Genomic DNA, 27,301 nt, shown 5'->3' with positions numbered 1-27,301 from the left:
TCAAATAAATAAAATCCTCGCCCAGGTCGCCTCGCATACGCGAGACGCCGAGACATTCGCCCAAATCGCCCTTCGACCCGACCCGGTCCGGTGCGGTGCGGTGCGGTGCGGTGCGGGGCGGGGCGGGGCGCGCGTGAAGCACACAACAACACAATGGACCATCACACACCTTAGTAGTTGTATACTACTCATGTGGGTAATACCATATAAAGCACACAACCCCCTTTATTTATTTCAATGTGGGACAAACATTCTCAAATTTTCCAAGTTTTTCCAAGCTACTTCCATCTCTCATTTCATATGGATTTCATTAAGAAAATTCTTAAAACCATACATGAAAATTTAAGTTCAAATATCATTGAACAATTTCCAATCATTAGATTTTAGGATTAACATCAAGAACATAATTAAATTAAGCTCTAAAATCCTAATTTTCTAACAATCCCCCACAAATCCATACAGAAATGTGATCAATTTCTCATCATGACTTGTTTTTCAGAGTCGGTACCCTTCCGGGTTTGAACCCTCCTAATTCCTCTACTTCAATGGCTATCGGACTCAGATGGAATGTTTCACCTTGAATCTTAATCCGTTTAGTATAACCATATTCCATAGACGACGACAAGTCAAAGGTTATGGTGCCAATCTACGGCTTTGAGACATTAATGGTCATGTCTCGATCCTGTTCGTCGAATGCTTCAAGGATTAACCCTATCCTCTAATTGCGACCACACAATTACATTCGCTTAGCTGGGCATCTCCAGAGATATACTGCCTCTATCTCGTCAAATGACTTGATCCCATTCAGAGTTTTAACACTCTTGCTTTTCTGGCAGTGTCAGTACCTTCTAGGTTTACAGGGGATAGATTCAGATACTATAGTATCATCTATGTAGCAAAGGTACTACCAACTCATCCTTACAGCTTGTTATTACCCATTGAATACACTTCAAGGGATCTCCTCTCATGTGTATTGGGTTCCCACTGTTGATGAATTATGATGGGTTGACAATCCCATCCCCAACCTTGACTTAAGGACCACTGCAGGTTCCAGTCCTTTAGTAAGAGGATCAGCTATATTATTCTGAGTTCCTATGAACTCTATAGCTATGATCCTATCAGTCACTAAACCCCTTATAGACTTGAGTCTAACTTGGATGTGTCTCTTAGTTTTAGCATTATGCTTTTTACTGCTAATCTTGTCGATAGTTGTTCGACTATCACAGTGAATAGCAATAGCAGGAAGCGGTATGCTTACTACAGGTATTGCAGACATAAGTCCGTGTAACCATTCAGCCTCCGTCCCTGTGGCATCAAGTGCACACAACTCAGCCTTAAAAGTAGACCGAGTAACAATAGTCTGTCTGCTTGACTTCCAGGATATTGCTCCACCAGCCAAGGTGAACACGTATCCAGTCACTCCATTGGAACCAGACTTCTTAGCTATCTAACTTGCATCACTGTACCCTTCAAGCACACCAGGAAATCTCCTGTAGTGTAAACTAAGGTACATTGTGCCTTTTAGATATCTAAGTACTCTATCAAGAGCATCCCAATGAGTTCTGTTTGGACAGCTTGTATATCTCGCCAATTTAGACACAGAATATGAAATATCTGGTCTAGTACAGTTAGCAAGATACTGCAAGCTCCCAATAATCTGAGAATACCTTAACTGAGACACAGGCACTCCTGAAGTATTCTTGACAAGGGCAACTTTCGAATCATAAGGTGTACTAGCGATTCTACACTGTGAATAACCATATTTCTCAAGTATAGATTTCTCTATATAATGAGATTGAGTCAAGGTTATTCCTTCTGTGGACTGAATCAATTTGATTCCAAGAATCACACTTGCCTCACCCATATCCTTCATTTCAAAATGCCTTTTCAAGAATTCTTTAGTCTCGTTAATAATCTCAATATTGGTTCCAAACAGTAAAATGTCATCCACATATAGGCACAAAATAACACACTCATTACCTTTAACTTTAGTGTAGACACACTTATCACTTTCATTAATCTTATAACTGAAAGGCAATATAGTTTCATCAAACTTTTTATGCCAATCTCTGGGAGCTTGTTTCAAGCCATAGATGGACTTGATCAACTTACATACTTTCCTTTCATTGCCTGATGCAACAAATCCATCAGGCTGATCCATATAAATCTCTTCCTCAAGTTCACCATGAAGAAAAGCCGTCTTTACATCCATCTGATGGATGATAAGACCATGGACTGAAGCCAATGCTATAAGCATTCGGATTGTTACCATTCTTGCAACTGGAGAGTATGTATCAAAATAATCAATTCCTTCCTTTTGCTTAAAACCCTTAGCTACCAGTCTAGCTTTGTACTTATCTATTGAGCCGTCAGGGTTCAACTTCCTTTTAAAGACCCATTTGCACCCAATAGTAGAACACCCAGGAGGGAGATCAACCAACTCCCATGTTCCATTGGAAACAATAGACTCAATTTCACTCTTGACAGCGCCCTTCCAGTGCCTTGACTCAGAAGAATCCATAGCTTGCCGGAAAGTTAAAGGTTCGTCCTCGATATTGTAAGTGATGAAATCACCTCCAAAATCCTTGACTACTTTTGCACGCTTACTTCTCCTTGGTTCCTCCAATTCCTTAGGAATAGAGCTACTACTAGGTTCCGCCCCCACATTTGTCATCTTTTCCACATGATCAGGAATAGAACTTGATGTGTGAGTAGGATCTTCCTCAGAAGTCATTTCAGGTATTCCAGTCTTCATAGGGTAGACATCCTCAAAGAATGTCGCATCTCGAAATTCAACTATCATGTTTGCCACTATACCATCTATGTCAGATTTTAACACAAAAAATCTCATAGCTGTAGTGGTTTCAAGATAGCCCAGAAAGATACAGTCAACAGTCTTTGGACCTAGTTTCTTTCTCTTGTGTTCAGGAACAAGCACCTTAGCAAGGCACCCCCACACACGAAGATACTTAAGACTAGTCATCCTGCCTTTCCATAACTCCAAGGGTGTTTTATCCATGTGTTTCAGAGGGACTCTATTCAAAATATGGCAAACCGTATTTAGAGCCTCTCCCCACATGTATTTAGGCAACCCAGAGTTAATAAGCATACTATTAATCATATCTTTAAATGTTCTGTTCTTTCGCTCAGCAACCCCATTAGACTCAGGTGTGTATGGTGGAGTAACTTCATGAACTATACCATTGTTTGCACAAAATTCATTAAAAGCATTACTCGTATACTCACCACCTCTATCAGATCTCAACCTTTTAAGTATCTTACTAGTTTGTTTTTCTACTTCAGTTTTATATATAATGAATTTACTAAGTGCTTCATCCTTATGTCTGAGTAAATAAACATAACAATATCTACTACTATCATCTATAAAAGTAATGAAGTATCTAAACTGGTCCTTGGTCAACACACCACCAAATTCACAAATATCAGTGTGTACTAAATCTAACAAGTCTGAATCCCTAACAACGTTATGAAAAGGTTTCCTTATCTGTTTAGCAGACACACATACTTGACATTTAGAATTCTTTTCTATGGTATATTTTGGAATCAACTCTAAGTTCATCATGTTCTTAAGAGCACCAAAGTTTAAATGACCTAGTCTAACATGCCATATATTTGAGGATTCGATACAGTTAACAGTAGGAATAACATTATTAATCAAATTTCCCAAAACGGGATCCGCATTAATAACAAATAAACCATTTGACAAGTAACCCTTGCCAAAGAATGTACCAGTGTGAATAAGAACTACTTTATTACACTTAAACGAAATTTCAAAACCACTAGAAACTAAACAGCTTCCACTTATTATATTTCTACGCATGTTGGGAACATGATGCACTCTCGTCAGAGATAGAATACGTCCTGAAGGGAACTTCAGATCCACGTTTCCAACTCCATGTACTTGAGCAACACTAGCATTCCCCATCTTCACAGTCAAGCTATGACTCTGTTGATAAGATACAAATAAACTAATATCAGCACAAATATGTACATTAGCTCCAGTATCTATCAACCATTCATTTGACAGATAGGTAGAAAATATCACAGGGTTGTAGGATACATACCGGTCAACGTTGGTTTCAGAAGCCGTAGCCTCACCAACAACCATGTTCACTACAGGCCCACTTGCGGTTCCAAGCACAACATTTGCTTGTGCTACCTCGGTTTTCTTCGCTTTCTTCGTAGGGCAGTCCTTACTCCAGTGCCCAACCTGCCCACAAGACCAGCATGGTTTGTTTGCCTTGGGTTTCTTGGCCTTGTCCTTGTCACTCTTAGGTTTATTACTATTAGCTTTCTTAGCAAAAGCCTTCCTCTTTTGTCCTACAGTTGCTATGTTTACCTTCGAGGTACCGTGTTTAGTTGGCATCACATGTCCCTGTTTGGACTTGTGTTGTTCTTGCACCGAGATGTCCAGCATAAGGTTGGTCCAGGTGATCTCTCCTTTCTGTCTTTTCAGGGAGAGAGAGAACTCTTCCCAAGACTTCGGGAGCTTTTCAATCACACTCATCACCTTGAACTTCTCCGGGAGATTCATTCCAGACTCCTTCAAAGCATGCACTATCATCTCGAACTCATGCACCTGCTCAGTCATGGACTTATTGTCCACCAGCTTGAACTCGAGGAACCTTGCCACAGAATACTTTTCTAGACCTTGTGAGTCAGTATTATGTGTCTGGTCCAGCTTCTCCCATAAGAGTTTTGCAGAGTAGGCATCAGAAGAATAGACATCAAACAAAGTGTTTGTCAGTGCCGCCAGAATGGCCGCCCTAGCCACTCCATCCTTCTCAGCCCACTTCGCAAAAGCCTTAACTGTGTCAGCCTTCTCTTGATCCACTACTGGTTTCTCATATTCCACAACCGGCCACAGACCCTTTATAGTCAACCACAACTTCATCCTTTTTTGCCAGCGAGAAAAGCCAATGCCACCGTTGAATTTCTCCGGTAAACCGGTTAGTTCAACAGCTTGTGGGAAACTATAGGTGGTCCAATCAATGGCCCCAGCAGTTGCACCCGAACTGCTACCACCACCAACGATAACCTCACTTTCGTTAACCATTATGCTAAATTCTATATAACTAATAATCTCTTCAAGAATGTTGAAAAAACTCACTAACAAGTATAGCAACATAGAGGCAAGTGTATAAAGAATTTAACAAGTTTAGGACAAGACCACAGTTAACAAAACAAAACATGCAGGTAAACAAAATCAGTAACTGAAATAACGAAGAGAGAAAGAAAGATGTACCTGAAACCATAGCTTTCAACAGTGACTGAAATAAAGGTTTACAGATACAAAATGCCAAGAAAATAATCACAGCTGAGTCACCAGGACTTGCTGGAAGTCCTGGCTGCTCTTGAAGAGATTATTGCCCCCTACCTGTTGCGTTTGGGATGTGCGCAATATCTCCACCAGGATAAAAACAGCTCGGAGTTTATGTTAACAGCAGCAACAAAACCTCCACTTCGACCAGCACCTCAGTCGCCGGAAAATATTAGCACTTCAGGACTTATGGGAGAGAAATGCAGAGAGGTTGAAGAGAAGAGATGAGAATGTAGTGTGTTATATTCATTCAGTTTAGCCTCTATTTATAGGAGAGGAAAAATGAAACTGTCCACACACTTAATGTCTGAATTAAACTGCTCCATTAATGAAAAAATCAAAACTGATCAGATTTTGAATTCATAAATGAAAAAATCAAAACTGAACAGCTTTTGAATTTAAATTATTTGTAACAGCTTTTCACATTAACACCCACATTATTATCAGAACTTAAGTTAAGTTCTGATTTAACTCATCAGTACTTAAGTTCTGATTCGACTCATCAGTACTTAAGTTCTGATTCTGATATCAGAACTTGTTAAGTTCTGATTTTATTCATCAGTTCTTAAGTTCTGATTCTAATATCAGAACTTGTTACAGATCAGATTATTTGCAGGTTCAATATATTTAGACTACTTAGCCTATTTCAGAACCCAGCCCAATAATCCAATCACCGATAAATAAATTCGAATTAAAATAATTCTCAAATAAATAAAATCCTCGCCCAGGTCGCCTCGCGTACGCGAGACGCCGAGACATTCGCCCAAATCGCCCTTCGACCCGACCCGGTCCGGTGCGGTCCGGGGCGGGGCGGTGCGGTGCGTGGCGGGGCGCGCGTGTGTGCGCGTGAAGCACACAACAACACAATGGACCATCACACACCTTAGTTATACTACTCATGTGGGTAATACCATATAAAGCACACAACCCCCTTTATTTATTTCAATGTGGGACAAACATTCTCAAATTTTCCAAGTTTTTCCAAGCTACTTCCATCTCTCATTTCATATGAATTTCATTAAGAAAATTCTTAAAACCATACATGAAAATTTAAGTTCAAATATCATTGAACAATTTCCAATCATTAGATTTTAGGATTAACATCAAGAACATAATTAAATTAAGCTCTAAAATCCTAATTTTCTAACACAAACTAGGCCTTAAAAATGCTGTGAATACTTGGATCTTAAATTCCTGAGAGTAGTGCACTGTCAATGCATTTATTAGATTTAATTAAATACTTAAACATAGTCTTAAGAATTTTTGTTAGCATTTCCCTCAATTAAGCTAAATTAATTAATTAGAAGTAATTTAATTAATTAAATATTATATATTTTTATCTAAATTTTGTTAAGTTTTCATAAAATTTATAACAATAATACCATATATCATTCATTCGTATTTGATATTTAAATGATTTACATATATTTTTAATTGTTGATTTGTGCATAACAATATACTAATTAATACTCAACACTTAGTTGTTAAAAAATTATTACCTACTATATATAAATGTGATATAAGTTCGTGATTTACCAAAATCAGTTACGCAACAAATAAACTACAAGAGATTGTGAAATGAATGAATCGATTGAAAAAATCATCTGGTGAAATAAGTGTAATTTAATTGAAAAAATTTATTCATTAGAGATTTGAATAAATGTACGAGGATTTAGGGATATATGATAGTCAATATATTATTATTAAATATTAACTATTATTTTAAATTTCATTTTTTCTTTAAAAAAATATTTTTTTCTATTTATAATTAAACAAAAGCGAGGGGCAAAAACCGCACGCAAAGTCTAGCCACTATTACACGACGAGTCTTATGAAAGAGACATTCATAATGGTTTGGATGAATTTTAACCATTTCGCCAAAACGAACATTTTTTACTCGAATTTGAATGAATCAGCCATTTTTTGACCATATTAAAAAAATAATACTTTGACCCAATTTCAAATTTCAATTAATCGAGACAACAACTGTTTGAACTTCAATTAATTAGCTGGTTAATTGATTATTCGGCCAATTTTTAAAACACTGAAAATATACATTAATTAGATAACATTTTTTATTTACTCAAAAATAGGTGTAAACTTATAAAGGCGGGCATCTCATTATTAAATACTAGACAATGCACGTGTGTGTGGGGATCTTCTTTTTATAAAAGTAATAATTGAGACCATTATAATAATGAGATAATGAAATATTTACATGTTATTGAAAATGTTGGGTAAATCAGACAATTTTTACACGACATGAATATAATATAAAAATTTAGTGTTTGTATTTATATTTTAAATATACGATACGAAAAATACACGAACACGAAATACACAACATAAAATAAATATATTTATAATAAAATATTATTGTAATATTTATTCTAATTATGTATACTTATAATAAATAAGTGTAAATATAAATATTAATTTATAATATATACTTTTAAACTAATACATAATTTAATATTCTTGTAAGTATAAATGAAATAAACGTATATATTTCATGTAGTTTTCTAAAAATTTTACCTTAAAACCAATATTTACATTTATTTAATAATTTAAATATATTTATATTAATTTTAATTTTACACGAAATACGATACGAGAATTACGAACATGCGGTTACACGAACACGAAAGTACATGAATTTTATATGAGTCAGTATTATTTTTGGCATTTAAATACACGACGCGACGAACGAATTGACAAGTATAGTCGGGAGTCTTAAAAATCTCATTTCCTAAAAAAATAGGAAGCAAATTAAAATCAAATTATCTTTTTACAAAATGGTTTTCTACCTGCTTTCACTATATGCTCTAAAAAAATTGACATGAGAAGTCGTATAGTGTTCAAAATCGACACGCGTGTCATATCGTGTCATTTTGAACACTTTAATTTGCCATGACACGAATCAAAGTACACAATACGATTTGTAGCTCTTACAAAAATTGATGCAAAATATTAATTAAATATATATGTATCCTTATCTTTTAAATAGAATATTTGATTTTGGTCCACTTTCATCTCATTGCAATTTTTATGACTTGTTTATTATCAGTCAATTTTTTTAAAATTATTGATAAATCCATCAAAAATGTTGATAAATTATTAGAATTTTTTTTTAAAAAAAACGTATATAAATCACGAATGGATACTAAACCTATTAATTCCGATTTAAAAAATTTAAACCATGTTACTTTTAATAAATCTATTGATGTGAAAGTTGAGACTGTGCGAGGCACAAAAGTAGACATGACTGAAAATTAAAAGTAGAAAAACGAGCCTCAGCCCATCATTTGCAGTCGGAGGCTAATTGTTGCGTGTGCCTTGAAATGTCAATGATTGTCGAAGCAATGAAAGGTGAATGTGAATCTGTTGCCTGAGTTGGTGGTTCAAATCAAATGTTGTAAACGTTTAGTGAGTTCTCGTGTGAATCTATTATTCCTAGTCCTAGACACGTGAAATAAATATATGATGCGGGTTCAGTTGTCCATAAGTTCATTTTGTTGGTTTATTATTTTATTTGTTATTTTTTTCTAGAAAAATGTGTAATGATCTACGAAACCTTGCTAAACCCAACTAAACTTTGTACATGGATAATTTCAATTAACGCTATAAAACTATGTCTAATTTTTCATATCCAACTTTGAATAACATCAACGTATCATCCTTCTATAATTTACAACTTAAAAAGTTAAATTAAATCCACTTTTTAGTAATATAATTTTTATTCCTATTATTATACATGAAATTTAATCAATCTAATTATGAAAATTAAACAAGAGTCTGAGAGAGGGAGTATATAATCACTATTGTACGCACCATAAGTGTAACCAAATTGATCCTAACTAAAGTCTAATATTAATCATCAAACAAAAATATTTGGTATATATAAACTTTTGTACTCAGTGGGAGGACCAAATTAAAACTATGTAACAAGTGTACAATGCTAAATCTTGGAGAAAGCATAGTATACATGACCCATTAACAAGTAACGGCTTACTGGCCACCACATTTACAAATTACAATTGCCCCATTCTAGCTAGCTAAAACAACTAGTGAGTAGTTATACAAACTTCAGCAATGTCATCATACAGGTTTTATGGCCTTCCAGATTCAACATCATATAGTTGAGGCAGTGAGCTTAGATTGTTACCAAGAGATAACAGCATAAGGTTATTGTCATTTCTCACAGCTTCAACATCTCTTAGAGGGGCTTGCTGTGAATTACTGCGCAACTCTTCTAATGCTCGAAAATGTGCATAAGGGCTCCACCCTGAAACAAATTTCAAGGAATCACCATGCAGGTTGGATATTAAACTTGTGATAATAACAACAAACTACTCTAAACCTGATGCACATATGGAGACCAGTAAATATAGAAACTTCATTGCCATAAACAAAAGAATAAGTACTATAAAAGCTTTACCTTCAGTGTTATAAGGTGGAGGGAAGAACTGGAGGTAGCAAAATGTTGCGACGACAAATCCTGCAAAGGAATGCTCTTAGACAAAGAAAATGTAAACTACAGCTGATGGCGCAAGGAAATAGAACTTGGGGAGAAACAAACCTAGAAACCCCCCAGCAAACACATCCTGCCAATGGTGCCAATAATCATCTACACGAGAAACACCAACTAGAGAGGCAACAAGGAGAGGAAGAAAAACAATGCATAATTTTGAAATGTGCCCTCGGCAATCAAATGCTTTTATTTTCCCTGACAAATATAATGAGAGAAACCCCAGACCAGCAAAGGACCCTGCAACATCATCACTTCCATGTCAAATGGTCATATTCACTGAAATCTTCACAGTATCATACTACCAGCTGAGTATGCAAATATACCAACTTTGATTGATTGGTAAATTAGAAAAACTGGAAACTTAAATGGTACACCTCATAAACGATAACAGCTTTCGCAGATTACATTGGTTTTTCTTTTAAATGGTACACCTCATAACTGCAAGCGATCTACATAATAATTAGATACTACTATACTAGTACTTAAGGTCTCGATTCGTGTCTTAATATATCTTAATTATGTGCCCTACTTGAGGCTGTCATACAGTTTACACTAGTGTAACTCCATGCTTTAGACTGAAATCACAGTTAATAAGAGCGAGAAGAGCTTACATGAAGTATGACCACTTGGAAAACTTTTATGTCCTTCTCTTATCTCACTATCTTTACCATGACATATAACATTTCCCCAGATATCATATGCCTAAGAAAAAAATAGCAAGGATTATTAGAAGTCAGTGATCAGGTAAACAAAGATAGCTAGCATTATGATAGGGAATATCATGATATCATTCTGAGAATCTGAGATGTTTAAATTTAAGAAAATAGGCAACTTTACAATAACAAGGCCAGTATGGTTTTTGCAAAACTAATAAATTTTTTTTTGCTAAGTATAACTAATCAGATTTATGAAGGTTACCATGATTTCAAATAGCAGACATTCATTTTCCACTATACAAAGCAATACTAATCTGTTACTATAGTGTTAATATTCATAGTTTAGGCTTCTGTACATCTTTTCCATCAGGAAAGCAGCGCCAGAAGAAGTCAGGCCGCGGTCTACCAACAGCATTCTTTATTGAATCCGTAAGAACAGCAGTTATCAGCACAGAAAATAGCAGACCTGAAACAAGGATATGTTCAAATCATTACATTATTTGCACACCTTGTTGCAGGAGATAATTGCATAAAGTATATCAGAATGTTACCTAAAATGCTGTGGTGCAGGTCATAGACATTTCTCCTCCGAATATAGAAAAGATTGAAAACAACAATAGGTAACAACACGGCATACATCTGCATTTCAACAAAAATTCTCATAGATTATCCTCATTCAGATACTTGAATAGGATCGAAAAGGTAGCTAGATAAATAGTCAATTACTTCATGGGGAAATATTGCAATTAGCTTAAGCATACGATTAATTTATTTAACTGCAACAAACTCACTGGAACAGCCCATACGGGCACTGTGTTGTCCTTCATTGGATATCTAAGATCTGTCATCATATCCTTCCCAACAAAGCGATAGAACGGGTGTATAATGTACAAGATGATTTCGATGACCACAAGTAAGAGCAGGATAAGCCAATCATTACTATGATTCCTTGCAAGTGTCACTCCATGAGACTTGATAGTATACGTGCCCAATTCGACATCCCTTGCGCTGCCCTGTTAAAAGTGGAAAAATACATTTATACAACTAACTTCAGTGTTTAGAGTTACTTTCAAAAGATTAAGATTCCAGGATAGTAAATATACATGACCAGGTCTTGCACCCAAAGAAGAGCATATATGACACCATAAATTACGATATGCATTTACCAATAAGTTGTTCCCATACAAACTCTAACAATTCCTAAAACCAGTACCAAGTATGTCTCACTCAGAAGTGGGATCTGGGGCGGGTGAGATGCACGCAAGCTTTGTCCCTACTCCGCATGAGCTGTAATTATTTCCCATTCCATGAAAATCCTCGGCATGTGATAAAAATCTATGAACAACCGAAATATTTTTACTTCTTATTTTTATTTTTGGAAATACAAAGTCTAATTCTCTCTTTTGATGTTAGTTCAACATGTGAAAAATGCAACACAGAATCATTATAGTTATTGTTACTAAAATAGCCATTCCTGGTTAAACATGGGAAATAAACATGTCACTAATATCTTCTTGTATTTGAATGATTGAGAACTTAACAAATATCCAACATTTTCTTGCAATGATTGCTGGATGAAGAAACAAACATAATCTTTGCCACTTTGGTACAAACAAATCAAACTAGTACTAGAGTAAATTTATGTATCTAGTACACAGAGATTAAAGGTAAATTATAGTTACATAAAAAAAAATATCGAACCTGAAGGGCACCCCAGAAATAAGACAATGAGACAACACTCTTCCACCCCATCTCTAATCACCAGACAAAACTACACTCCCTGTACCTGGAATCTGCCAATTAATGTTGGAACTAAAATAGTAAGTAAATTTTATTACTTAAAAGACAGAAAATAATGAAGTAAAAAAGGAGTGACTGATTAATGTAAGTGCTACAAACAGAACCTTAAACTTGATTAATAGAATGAAAAAACACTACTTACTTACAGAATAATAATCATGTGACTAGTGAAGTTAAGGGCAAGAGAGGAGGGTTAAACGTTAATGGAAGGTAGTAGATAAGAGTAACATCAAACATCAACCAGTAGAAAATACTCCTACATGAATGGTGGAATGGGACCCAACGTCTGTCACTAATAAAGTTGGTAGCCTATCCTTAAAGAGTTTAGTGGTAGAGGCTTGCCTATATTTTCTCATATGCAAAAGCAAGAATGGCAAGTTAACTAGCAAAATGTTTCCTTCGACTGAACTGTGTGCCGACGGTTACTTCTATACAAAAGCAGGAGTTCTAAGATTATGGTTAGTAGAGTCCAAAGATTATGGTTAGTATTCTAAATATGTCTACGATATCGGTAAACCGTGCGGTCTCAGAATTTTTGAGTGGGAAATATTAATTTTGTAATAGTTTACATTTCACTTTTTATACGGCTTTATATTATGGAAGATTGGCTCAAGCTTATAAATTTAATCAATTTTGTTCTAAAAATATCCGATTTTTAAAAAAAAATTCTGATTAATTTCCGATTAATTTTTAAAAAATATGTGACCTGTTCAATTATAAATTTCATAATAAATAAGGTAAATATATTAAATATTATTAAAATATTTAAATATATCCGATTTTTGTTCTGAATAATCCCGATTTGCTAATTAATCCTTAATCGGTAACTAAACTGATTACCGATTTTTACGACAATGATTGGTAGTTGAATTTTCACTCAACCAAAAAAGATGTATGCAACATGGAAATTTTAAAGGGAAAGTTTTCAAATAAAATATAGAGATTTTACGGTTTAAAAACAATAATGTATTATATCTAAAAATATGTTACCAACATAAGAAGAAATCTGAAGTGAAAATGTAAAGCACGTTTTACTCTTTTATTAATTAGGATTATGCCTCCTGAGTCAGAGTCTGTCGCTTAAATGCGGTTTACCTTGATTCACGTAGTTTGCAGGCTATTGCGTGAACCCGTAGGGTTTACCAGTGCGCACCCGAAGGGTAGCGGCTGCGGGTTACCTACAATTAAAAAAAAAGTACAATTTAATGATTTATATTCTATGGCATCAAATATTAGATAGAAATCATAGAACACAAAATACTGGATATTAGGATTTATAATATTCATATGTTCCTGGGCTATGCACCAAAAAAATATATGTTCCTGGGCCGACCCTGGTTAGGAAAATCATGTACAACATCCAACCATGGAAACATCTAAAAGGGCCTACAAATGTCCATATTCGAAAGGTGGACCATTTAAGTAAGGCCTGTCATCAAACTATAGTTGTACCTGGATTAATCAATGAGCAATTTGTCTGTACCGCGATTCATGTAACCGCTATCATCATATTCAACTTTTTTTCACTACTTATTACAAGATTAAGATTAAGGAGGAAATAACTTTCTCTGCCGTAATTATTTTTTGTATTTCCCGGTCACATATGTATACGTACTTGTTGATCATTACACATTTTAAAATAGATTTTCAAACTTCTTACCCGATTGGCTGAAACTTGCTGGCGACCAGGAAACAAACAACAAATAATTAGCTAAGTCCCATGTGAATTATACCATGAGCTAAGGTTTGTTCGACTTTTTTCAATTTAAGTAATCAATTTTTTTGTTTGTTTGAAGTGACTATTGATTCTTGTATATATGTTATATCATTTTTTTCACTTTTTACGTATTTTTAACACGCACACACAAGCCGGAGGTCTTTCGGGAAACAGCCTCTTCATTCTTCGGAATGAGGGGAAGGCTGCGTACAACCATACCCCGCGTTAAGCGGGATATACAGGATATGTTTGGTTTGGTTTGTAGATGACAGAACTAGTGTTCTAAAAATCGATCGATTAACTAATTAATCGGTCGATTATTCGGAGTTTGCACATGTCTCGTCTCCATTAATTATTAATTGGGTCAAAGTACGGTTTTTTTTTAAATAGGTCAAAAATCGATCAAAGTTTAAAAATAAAATATATATATATATATTTTTAAGAAAAATCATAGGTTTTGAAAATAATAATTAACATTTAACAATTAATAATAATAATAATAATATATTAATATATTGACTCTTTTACATACAGAAACAATCATATATTCTTATATCCCTAAACCCTCTTCACAAATCAATAATTGAATTACTCTCAAATCTCAACAATCAACTCGCTTGCTCGATCGATTCAGAATAAGGTATTTTAAATTTATTCAACAATGATTACATCTTTCATATTTGCATTGTTTTATTCTACCTTCACTCGATTTATTTTAAATATTAAGATTTGGACTAGTAAGTAGTAATAATCTAACTACCAAGCAGTGACTAATCAATAGTACTTCATCAGTATAAATCACTTGAATATCAATTATGAAATAGTGATTGTGATATTTTTTTTATAAATAATACCATTTAAATATTAATATTCAATTAATGATATATGGTTTTATTTTGTAAATCTTATTAAAAGTTAGTGACATTTAAATAGAATTATTTATTATTATTTATTAAATAAATTGTTTCCGATTAATACTCCGATTAATCAATCCGATTAATCATCGGTTATCCGACTGAAAGGTCCCTCCACCGAACAATCCCGATTTCCGCTTTTAATAATACTGGATATAACACAATAACACGAACAATAAAGTAATTCTGGACATTAAAATTGAAATTTGAAAAAAAAAAGATTTTTTTTAGTCAAAAATTACTCCCTACCGGACTAACCAACATTTGATGCATTGATCTACCAAGTAAAAAATTCCCGAACCTCTTATCGATTGTTACCTAAGAGCAAACTCAAGAGTGTCCTAGCAAATGACTTGTAAATATTATAAAATATAATGTTCTAGTGATTTAAGACAAGGTTTTTGCACATCAAATCCAACAACAAGCCTTATTTTGTGCCTTATTATTAAAACTAGCATAATAACTCGTGCGAGACACGAGTCATTTTCTAGAATTTTTTTATGCATAATGCAATTATAATGTTCTTAATTATTTTCTTATTTATAAATGTTGTACAATGTCTAACGTATATCAAATATAAGTTGATTGTTTATCAATACGTATTATTTTCATAAAAGATAATACCAAATTACACAGCGTTTCAAATATAACTCAATAAGAATATATATATATATATATATATATATATATATATATATTCTTGTTTGTGTTGTATAATTTGTATTAAATGAATGAATATAAATAGGGTAGTCAGCGCATGTTTAAAATGAAACGATTATACTTAATCTGTAGAATGTCGTTAGTATGTTTTAACAATAAAAAGTTAAAAATAACATTTATGTTGAATACAGAGTTAACCAAAAATTTTGAATTTTATTTAAATAAACTATATGTAATGGTCTATATTATTACTGAGTTCACTGCTAACTTACAATTAACTTACTCAATTTAAAAAGATAAAAAATTCATAATTGAAACCAGGATGACTTGCAATCATAATATACAATAATGTAAAATTTACATTATTGTTAATATAAAAGTTGATTTTAATGAAAAAAGTTAGTTTTTGAAATTGAACGTATGTATGCATGAAAAATGTCAGTTTTTTATTTACATTACGGTTACCAGAGTAACGTTAAGTTATAAGTGTGTGCGTCTGCATGTAAATTGTCGTATGTTACATTTCTTAGTAAATTATGATGGTTTCAATTATTTATATGCTAAATATTTGATTTATGTACATTTTTAATCACTATTAATATCTAGTGAGACAAATGATTACTTAAATAACATGCATTTATAATTATTCAAAAATTAAAATTATATAATAAATAAATTACAATAATCTATATATGGTATTCATATTATCACTGACAAACAATCTATATCTAGTTTTTACGCAACTGAGTATCAATTATGGTTGTAACATAAAAATAAATTATATATTATAAAGACTTATTATTGATATTCATGATTTTTTTTCAAGGATTCGAAGGAAAAATTATAATTATATCGTTATTTAAACCGTTTTTAAGTTCCTTTCATTACTACTCTAATATTTATTCATATAATAATTTGATAACATTGTATACTATTCTCCTAAAATTAAATATTTTTCAATTTAATAAAATTTTATAAATATTAGTTGAACTTATTAATTCATTAAGATTAGTAAACAATATATATTTTTTCTTTAAATAGTATAAAATACATTGAATCAAAATGTACAATATAGTATATATATAACTTTTATTTGAATAATTCAAAATATAAAAATAATTCAAAATATTTGTACAATATTATCTTGATCAATGAATATTATTTATCTAGAAGATTTTTTTTTAAAAAGCTAGTTTTTTTAAGTGAAAAATAAAAAATAAATCGATTTAATATATCATCGTAGTTTTAAAAAATCTCGTGAGATCTCATAACAAATTTCAAATTTTTTAAAATCGGGACAAGTCCCAAAAATATTAATGTGCTACCAGTGAAGTTAGTAATTTTAATATAAATAATCAATTGACTTGATCTTATAAACACCTCAAACACATTAATTTATATTAACATAAGATATTAAAAAAATTCATATTATTGGTAATATATTCTCTCCGAACTTGTAATTTAAATTTACTAAACGTAGAATGTGACAATGTTTTTCGGCCGGGTCATGTAGTCAAATTTCGAGTATTTTTTGAAGAATGAGCCAAGTTCTAACTGCAAATTGGAATAAAATAAAATGTTTTGACTTATTATAATTCGAACTCATCTAAATATGTAATACCATTATAGATTATTTGTATATAAGCGATTCTATTTTCAATACTTTCTTTAAAAATTATATATGTACATTTTAATTACTTTTTATAATAATAAAATATGTTAAAAATATATGAGATATATTTTCAAACTAAAAAAAGATTAATAAATAAGATAATAATTCATTTATGTACTATGTCTAATTTTGTATCCGGGATTTAATTCTTTAAAATTAATTGTACAAATATTAAAGTAACTATTTTTTTTGCGGGATTCAAGTAACTATCTTTAAAATTAAATAAAATATCCATTTAGCATACTTACATTATGTGTATGATAAAAAACAATTATAGTTTGGTGGTACGAGGTTGTATATGTGAATGAAATATCTCGAGTTCGATTCCCATATAGCACGTTTTTTATATAAAAATTAAAAATAGGGGTAGTTTAGTATTTTCAATGAGACTTTTTAATCTCACTAATTATCCATTTGTTCTCCTATTATATATATTATATATAGAAGAGATAACAATACATTTAAATAATTATTTGATTGAAATGAAAAAGGTGAGAAGGAAGTGATGTTTGAAAAAGGAGGGAAACAAATATTTTTTTAATAGAAATAGTATAAGACATGCAAAGTGGTGTCTTATAAATAAGGCACATGATAGATGTCCTGATATTTTAAGACACCACTATGATATTGTTGGAACACTCGATTATTCAAAATGCCTAAAAATTTATTTTAGGACAACAATTTAGGGCACTCTTGGACTTGCTCTAATATACCTAATATGTCTCACTTTTTTTTATTAATAAATTATTTAATAACTATATCCCATGTCAGTTATTATTAGTTGTTTGTTAGGAAAATTGAATTTTTTAATTATTTAACTATTTATTTCTTTATAAATATATCACTCGACTGACACTTTAACATTTTTTTTTGTCATTAACGTTAATTTTATATAAAATTCAATCCCACTCCGTTAAATTTAACTTCTTTATATTAAAATAACCGAAAAACAAAGAAAGTGTTGTCGGTTTCTGGGCTCTGATCACCGACCGTTTTTCTTGGCAAATCAATTCATGGTTAAATCAGTTTTATTTTCTTATGATTTTTCGGTTCAAACCACTATATACAAAATCAACAACTCATATATAGTAACACCAATCACAACCAAAGTGCTTCTTGAGGATTCTGTCGAGTTCGACAAAAAATCTGGCAAGTTTAGAATCCGAAATACCAAAATTGATTTAAAGCTCAATAAAATTTAATACGCATGAACAAATACAATCCTATAAGGTTATTAGACCAACTTATACTAGCACATAGTCAATTAACCGAAAAATGAAGATTAAAGATAACGTCAAATTTTCCGGCGAAAATAGAATCATAATCCAAAATTCACGAAATAAATACATGCAAGCTCAAAATCGAACGATCTATGCATTCATAACTTCAAAACTAGTGAAGGATTAACCAAAATGAAACCTTTAAATTAACATTTTTAGACAAAATTAACGGAACAGTTGAAAATGAAATAAAAATTTAATATTTGTGACCAAGAAAATTAAAATGTAAGTTGAGTGGTAGATTTCTAAAAAATAAATAGTTAAGTTTTTAAAAAAATGATTTTCCCTTATTACACAGGTGGAATAGAAGATATGAACTCGAGTGAAAATGGGAAGAAGAAAATACTTTTTCCGTCTCTAATATTTCAAACGGACTTTTTACATTTTCTGAAAATAATAACTCAACAAAACTTGTATCCAATAAAAAATTACTACAAGTTTACATCAGTTATTATTGTTAATTTCTTTTTTCAAAGAGAAATTTTACTCCCGCCAATTCCCCCCCAAATAACCCCAAATAATCCTATGACGATGTATAAATGATGATTTTTTTAATAATAATACAGGATATAGTGTATATATTATATTCGCTTCAAATCAAAACATGTCGTGTATTATGTCATGCTATTTAGTTAAAGATTTTGGGAAATAAATAAGAGCAGATCCAACTGCTAGTAGATTTCTTATAAATATTATAAAATAATAATTCTTAATAAGTTAAGACCTTGTTTTATATTTTTACTCCAATAATGATCTCTAAATCCATTCCTTATTACTATTATAATAATAAATTTGAAAAAAGATATAAAAAAGTGGAAGAAAGAGAAAAGAAAAGGAAAGAAATAATGAGAAGTGAATATTTTATTAATAAAAATGATATAATGGATGATTAGTTGTTCCTTGAAGATAAGGCTAACTCAATCCTTAAATATAATATAAAAAATAGCTCTTAATAAGTTACTACATTAAGAGCAAGTCAAACAGTATCTTAACAAGTTACTTATAAATATTATAAAATATTAAATCTTATTGATTTAAAACATTATTTTGAATTTGAACTCCAACAATGATCCTTATTTTCATTCCTTATTATTATAAAAATAATAAATTTGAATGAGATATGAAAGAAAGAGAGAGAAAAGAACTAAAAAGTTGAGAGATAAATCATTTTTTTATTGACAAAAATGAAATAAGGGATAACTTGTGATTTCTTAAAGATAAGACATGAGAGAGTTGTCTTAGTGATATAAGAAACCACTAACACACTGTTGGAGTGCATTTTTTTTGTCATATTTCTTATATTTGGAGTTAAGAGCATGTTTAAGGGAGCTGTTGGACTTGCTCTAAAAAGTATGTTTGTCTCCGACAATACAACTTAAACTTGTTCCTTATAAAACATTTTATTATTAAAAATACATTGAATCAATTAAAATATACAACTCTGTCCCGTTCGATTATATATGTTTACTATTTGCACGTATTTCGAGACTTTTATAAAATATAATTTGATAATACTTTTTTCAATTTTTTTTTTGAATAAGAGTTTAAACATGAAACTTTTATTCAGATTTTTTTTAAAAAAATATTATGAAATTATACTTTAAACGAGTATTGAAAAGCGTGCCCAAAAGTAATGTATATAATTGAATGAGACAGAGGGAGTAATATAAAAGAAAGAGAAAGAGATAGTGGTCCCCATCTATCTATACTATACTATTATAAACATAACACCCTCTATTTGGTAGTCGGTTGCTCGGTACAGTTGTTTGATACGACAAATAACAACCGTCAGATCTAAAAGAAAGAGAAAGAGATAGTGGTCCCCATCTATCTATACTATACTATTATAAACATAACACCCTCTATTTGGTAGTCGGTTGCTCGGTACAGTTGTTTGATACGACAAATAACAACCGTCAGATCTAAAGTTAGAAAGATGAGAACCGTTGGATGCAATAATAAAATATTATTATATTAATATTTAAACTGCTTTTATGGATTTAGGGTTCGAACCCTGTCAAGAGCTTATTATATTTAAACTTTTATATTCTTTATTTTAACAATTTCTACGTGTTCAGCGCTCGAGTCCCGTGGACAACATATTATATTATATTGTTTATTTCCAGTCAAGTCTCAAATTATTATAAAACATATATTGTTATAACTTATTATGTTCTTCAATTTATTTTTCAACTATTGAAAATTATATTATAAAATATATTATTAAAAATTATCGAATGTTAAAAGTAATTCGTGCATCGCACGGGTTATAGTCTAGTAATATATTATAAATAAAAGGTTAGATGATACTTAAAAATATGATACGGTTCTTAAAAATAAAAGTGAATAAATAATTTTAGGGGTCGTTTGGTTGGAGGCATTCTGGTTTCAGGTATGAGTTTCGTTCATTCCAACCCCATACCTTATGTTTGGTTCAGAATTTTTTTCCTCCAAACCCATTCCTCGTACCCCCAAGGTATGAGTTTTTGATAGAGGTGAGTATGAGGAAGGGATATGTGGAATCAATTTTATTTAAGCTATTTAAACTTTATTTAAGCAATCAAATACAAATGTTTGATACAAAAATAATTTAATGAACTAAAATTTATTAAAATAATAATTAAAATAATATTTAAATTTATTAAAATTAATAACTTAAAAAATATTTTAAATCTAAAATATTTATTCCAGTATTCAACCAAACATATGATATCATAAATGGTACCTCAACCCCATACCACCTTAACCTGATTCCTGATTCCTGATTCCTGATTCCAACCTCATACCACTTCTCGAACCAAACGACCTCTTAGTGATTTAAGGAATCACTAAAATACTATTGGAGCATACTTTGAGTCCTAATTTCTTAAATTTCAAATTAAGAGTTTGAATAAATAATTTATTAGACTTGTTTTTAATAATTTAAATTGGAATGTAAATTTAAGTCAAATTCCTTATATTTAAATTTAAGAATTCATTTAAGAAAGACGATGAACTTGCTATAAGACCATAACTCTATAAGACCATAAGTCTATTGAACAGCTTCAAATCAGAATCCAAGCCCAACACATTTTCTTATGAAAACAAGCCGAATAAAAGTTCAAAATCCGAATTTCGTCCTCTGTTCACAGCCAAATACAGTCAACGGAACACAACCTGCATTGAATAGTCTGAGAACATGCTTATAGTCTCTGGAGGGGGAGTGTGGGTCATTAATGTCTTCTTCAGTTGTGGGGTCTTATAATATAAGATACCCTCTCTATCTTTCCATCAAATCTTCCACTTTTTTCTCAACTTGGTATTTTTTTTTTGACAAATGTATAAAGTTTTCATTAAATTGAATATTGTACAGTCGGGACAAACCTCCAACTGTCGATACAACCAGGTGATAAAACAAATAACATATTAAAAATAATTAGATGATTTGTTTCTTGATCGTTTAACACATAGAATTTAAAAATTCTTGAAATTAAAAACGAAATCAAAGACATCCCAAGCGATTCAAATTGCAGCAGCATCTCTGAAAATAGCAACATCGCAATTGACCATATCACATAAAAATTATGGTTAGCCCAGTGTTCAGAAACACCAATCACATAAAATGAGATTGGAGAATCGGCACCCCAACTATCTACATGCCGGCCACCAGCTATAGACATGTCGAAGACACCCCAGCTATCTACATGCCGGATACCAGCTATAGACATGTCGAAAGTATAAATCCATGAAAGATGAACAATATTTAGTTGTGAAAAGTGAGCTCTTGCAATAATGACCACCGTCGCAGATCCGATGCAGGCTTTGCATATTACCAAAAATATCAATAAATTCGTCCTCAACAGATCCATCATCAGATAAACCCAAACATGACTAAATAAAAATATAATAAACACTCCAAAAGTAGAGACAAAACACACACTCCAATGTATTTTAGTAAATCATATTTTCATTTATCTATTTTTGAATTATGTGTTGGATAATTTTTCGTTTAACTTCTTGTGCTAATAATATAATCTTTCTCGTATGACAATCACATGCTAGTACCATAAAAAATAAAAAAATGTTGTCCACTTCCTTTTTTAATCTTAACCAATAACCGATAGAGTACCTAAATTTAGTTATGTTGGATATTATTATGGATATAGAGATCTATGTTGGTTGTTTTAAAAGTAAATTTTAGGATATACTCGTTTATTAAATTTTAATTATATATAACGTTGATTTTGATGCGAGAAATAGTACGGGCTGGTAATGGTGGGACAAATGATGAGTGGGAAGACGAGGGGGGATTTTAGTGGAGTCGATTATGAAGGTGAGTGTAAAAATATGATACTACTGAGTAGTAAAAGACGACGATAATGGAGAACATGGTATAATTTTCAGATGGCAATGAGGTATGGTCTACTCACTAGTCACTACTGTCTAGGCCAGGGATTCCTGAATCAAAGAAAAAACAACTCCATGTTTAATGAACTTTGTTTTTTATTCAAAAAAAACTCATGTTTAATGAAATCTTCAGAATATTGTACTTAGATTAGGAGTTTTTTGAATATACAATACAAATATTATTAAATCTCATTTTCAATTTCGATTATCACCAATCATCTAAACGCCAATTAGTACTATAATTTTCATCACAAATTATAAAAAAAATAATTATATAAAATTTGATGCTAATGTAAAATAATATTTATATTTTAATATTATAAAAGTTTAACACTTAAATTTGAAAAAAAATAATTAATTTTACATTTGATTATACTGTAAAATAATAATTTTATACAACTGTTTTTACACTATAAAACCACTACCAACTATTTCATTAATTTTTAATAATTGTTTTAATAAAAAACTGTACCGCTTTTTTGATTTCATAGTTAAAAATTATAAATATATATGATGAAAATAAAATAAATTATCTATTTTATATTTTTTTAAGATAATTTTGCTTCGAATTTCTATATAAGAGAGCCATTAATGAATCTGAATCTTCATCCAAAATATTTGTATATTAGGATTATACCAAATTTGCATAACATATGAAATATCAAAACTCACATTTCTTTTATTAATTTTATTAAAATTAATATTAGAAAATTTAATTGTGTAGTAGAGATCAGGTATGATCTCAATTCCCACGAAACGAATGGTACCTAAATAAATCTTTTGTGACGATTGAAAATCAAATTACAAGGATAGTTTTAATTCCTATTTCTCCTACAATAATCTTGATAACTGTAGAATCGACTTAGGGTGTGTTTGGTATTGCTGTTGTAGACAATAATACTAGCGAGACTTTTCGCTGAAAAGCAGTTAAAAAACTGTTTGGTAAATTTAAAAGCTGTTTTTTAGAAAAGTGTTTTTGGCCTAAAAGCTGCTGTTAGAAAAAATAAGTCCGCCATGCTTTTAGAAAAAACGCTGTTGTGGGAAGCATATGCTGATTTAATCATCAAACCTTACCAAAATCATTATTATTTTTAATTTTTTGCATCAACACATATACGTTTAAAAAAAATTATCAAACAGTCATCTGATTTTTACAACAACACTTTTTAAGTAGCACTTTTTCTAACGGTACAACAATTTTTAACAGTAATCCCAAACAGAGCCTTGCTCCTTTGGCAAAAAAAAAGAAAAGAAAAATAGTCTGTCGGTCTCCAGTTAAACTGTTTTCTTATCATGTTACTCGTTACCTCCAGCGGCCCACAGATTTTCTTCATCCCCATGGCCCAACAGGCCCCACACTTAGCTTTGCTATCCTCTTGAAATTTTTATTGACGGGGAAATACATTAGATGTTTGCGAATAATCAAAGCAATCCTTCTACACATAAATAACCCAAAGTACATGAACTTTTGTAATCAAGGAAATCCATATCCTTTCTCTTCAATATATATATAAAATAGAAGAACATGGTGTTAATATCCCTGAGATTAAAAAATCTCATCGAAAATCCCTATTTTTAATTTTTATATAAAATATGTGATATGTGGGAATCGAACTCAAAATATTTCATTCACTTATTCAATCCCATACCGCTGGTAACATCATATTGTAACATGTGTTTTTTATCATACACATAATATGTAAGTGTGATAAATGAATATTTTTATTTAACTTTAAAAATAGTTACTTGAATTCCGCAAAAAAAAAATAGTTACTTGAATACTTGTACAATTAATTCTAAAAAATTGAATTTCAGATATAAAGTTATGCATAATACATAAATGAATTATTTTCTTATTTATTAATTATTTTTTAGTTTGAAAATATATTTCATATATTTTTAACATATGTTTAATATAAAAAGTAATTAAAATGTACATATATAACTTTTAAACAAAATATTGAAAAAATAATCGCTATATATAAATATTCTATATTAGTATTACATATTTAGATAAATTCGAATTATAATGAGTAAATACATTTTAGTTTATTTCGAATTTAAAATCAGAACTTGACCCATTATTCAAAAAATACTCAAAATTTGACTACATGACCCGACCGAAAAACATCGTCACATTCTATGTTTAGTAAATTTAAATTACAAACTCGACGATAATATCTTATCAATAATGTGATTTTTTTTAATATCTTATGTTAATATAAATTAATGTGTTTGAGATCTTTATATGATCAAGTCAATTAATTATTTGTATTGAAATTACTAACTTCACTACTAGCGCATTATTATTTTCGGAACTTATTCCGATTTTAAAAATATTTGAAATTTGATATGAGATCTCACGAGATTGTTAAAATTACGATGATATATTAAATCTATTTATTTTTTTATATTTCACTAAAAAAAACTAGCTTTTAAAAAGATTATTTTTAGATAAACAATATTCATTGATCAAGATAATATTGTACAAATATTTTGAATTAATTTAATATTTTGAATTATTCAAAATATTTTGTAGGGAAGTGTGTTTGCAGTTGCAGGTGTCTGAGAGTGGGTGTCCAGGAAAATACCTCGGAATGCCAATGTCGATAGGTAGGAGGAAGAAAGCAACCTTTATTTTTTTGGTGGATCGGGTTGAACAAAAGATACAACAATGGAAGGTGCAAAATATAACTAAAGCAGGGAAGCTGACTCTACTTAAGGGTGCTGCACAAACGATTCCTAATTTTTGGATGCAACTTTTCTTGATCCCGACAGAAATTTGTGAGTCTATCGAAAAGAAGATGAACTCCTATTGGTGAGAAAGTGGCATTAAATGGATGTCTTGGACTAGGTTGTGCGAAGTGAAGGAGGGAGGGGGGTTGGGTTCAAGAGACTGAGGGAATTTAACATGGCCATGTTGGCTAAGCAAGCCTGGAGACTAATGAATAATGCGAATCCCTTAGTAACTGCAATAATGATATCCAAATACTATGTGGATGGTGAGTTTCTAAATGCTAACTTGGACACCAATCCCAGTTATACATAGAGGAGCATCATGGCTGTGAAGGATTATATGCAGCAAGGAAGTAGACGGAAAATAGTTGCTGGTAAGGATACACGAGTTTGGCACATTCCTTGGTTGCCATGTCCGGTGAATGGCTATATTACAACTGGTATGCATCATGAAGGAACAAATATCACAGTACAAGGCCTGATGGAAACTGGGCAAATGAGGTGGCATTATGGTGGATTTGTTTGATGAAATGGATCGCTTACTAATACAACAGATACCATTATCTAATCGGTATACTGGTCAGGATGGATGGTATTGGATGTGGGAGGAGAATGGAAAATTTAAGGTGAAAAGTTGCTACAGACAGATTCAAGGAGAACAAATGTGTTATGATAGAAGATTTTGGAAGCTGTTGTGGGGAATCAAATTGCCAGGTAAAATGCTGAACTTTATATGGGTAGCATGCTCAAACGTATTACCTACAACAACAGCTCTGGCTGTTAAGAAAATTGATGTCATAAAATCGTGTTCTTGGTGCCATCGGTATAATGAAGATGTTGTTCATGTCTTGTTTACATGCTGTTTTGCAAAAGAATTATGGAATCTGGTAGGACTACAAAGAATGTTGCCAGTTGTTGAGGGAATCACTGTGTTACAGATTTTAAAACAAGCTTTTCAGGGTAGTACTAAAGAACAGTGTGCTCAAATTGGACTGTTGTGTTGGAGCTTGTGGATGAAGGGTTTTTAACACATAAACGCAGCGAAAACGTAAATTTAATCTTAAAAAAAAAACCGAAACCCTCCGCAGGATCCATGCAAAAAATAATATTTAATTCGTAGTTCAGTATGTTTACCTTAAGAAGCTTTACGTTAATGGAAAGATAGAGGTATTTAATAGCGATCCAAGAACGATGAACCGAGATCCTTAGCAGCTGTTCCTCAAGTGTGAAGCACTCCACCGGTATCCACCAAGAAAACGATGTAATGAAGGAGGAGGAGATGGAGAGAATTAGGGTTTTGTAATCTTTTTGGTTTTGGCAAAAATAGGGTTTATAATAGTATATTTATAGGCAAAATTTTCAGCTGAAAATTTTTCCATAAAATATTATTATTATTAACCCTTTATTATTCTCACTAATAATTAAAACACCTTTTAATTATTAATCCTTTTTTCTAAACTCTTTAGAAATAATTCTCTCACTTGATTTAATTTCCAAAAATTAAATTCTTAATTAATAATATTAAGAAACTTTTCTTAATTAATTTATAATCAATTAAATCTCATTTAATCAATTATTAAATTTGCCAATTAATTATTTATTTCATAA

At 31.3% G+C, this 27,301-nt stretch overlaps 1 protein-coding gene across 2 annotated transcripts; it reads right to left on the bottom strand.

The window, feature by feature from the left end:
- Positions 1–9,185: 9,185 nt before the first annotated feature.
- LOC141668916 (lipid phosphate phosphatase 2-like) lies at positions 9,186–12,791 on the bottom strand. Of its 2 annotated transcripts, none has more exons than XM_074475980.1 (9): positions 12,471–12,791; positions 12,230–12,321; positions 11,320–11,541; positions 11,080–11,167; positions 10,885–10,994; positions 10,484–10,574; positions 9,921–10,109; positions 9,780–9,839; positions 9,186–9,626 (listed from the first exon to the last, which is right to left on the bottom strand). In XM_074475980.1, exons 2-9 carry the CDS (start codon positions 12,278–12,280, stop codon positions 9,451–9,453), a joined length of 987 nt encoding a protein of 328 aa, XP_074332081.1. In that variant the 5' UTR covers positions 12,281–12,321; positions 12,471–12,791; the 3' UTR covers positions 9,186–9,450. The 2 variants fall into 2 exon arrangements, with proteins under 2 accessions (XP_074332081.1, XP_074332080.1); XM_074475979.1 differs by having other exon boundaries at positions 12,475–12,790.
- Positions 12,792–27,301: the final 14,510 nt, after the last annotated feature.

The sequence above is a fragment of the Apium graveolens genome, chromosome 6 (assembly GCF_009905375.1).
Source record: "Apium graveolens cultivar Ventura chromosome 6, ASM990537v1, whole genome shotgun sequence".
In the NCBI taxonomy this organism is placed as follows: Eukaryota; Viridiplantae; Streptophyta; class Magnoliopsida; order Apiales; family Apiaceae; genus Apium; species Apium graveolens.
Note: the sequence above shows the minus strand (reverse complement) of the source record. Positions and strands in the feature narration are given on the sequence as shown.

Excerpts from the sequence above, each read along its gene's own strand:
- LOC141668916 (XM_074475980.1), bottom strand. The coding sequence starts at position 12,280 with ATGGGGTGGAAGAGTGTTGTCTCATTGTCTTATTTCTGGGGTGCCCTT. Across the intron at positions 10,575-10,884 it reads GCTTTCCTGATGGAAAAGAT|GCATATGATATCTGGGGAAA; the intron begins GTACAGAAGCCT and ends TTTTTTTCTTAG. Across the intron at positions 9,627-9,779 it reads TCCACCTTATAACACTGAAG|GGTGGAGCCCTTATGCACAT; the intron begins GTAAAGCTTTTA and ends AATTTGTTTCAG.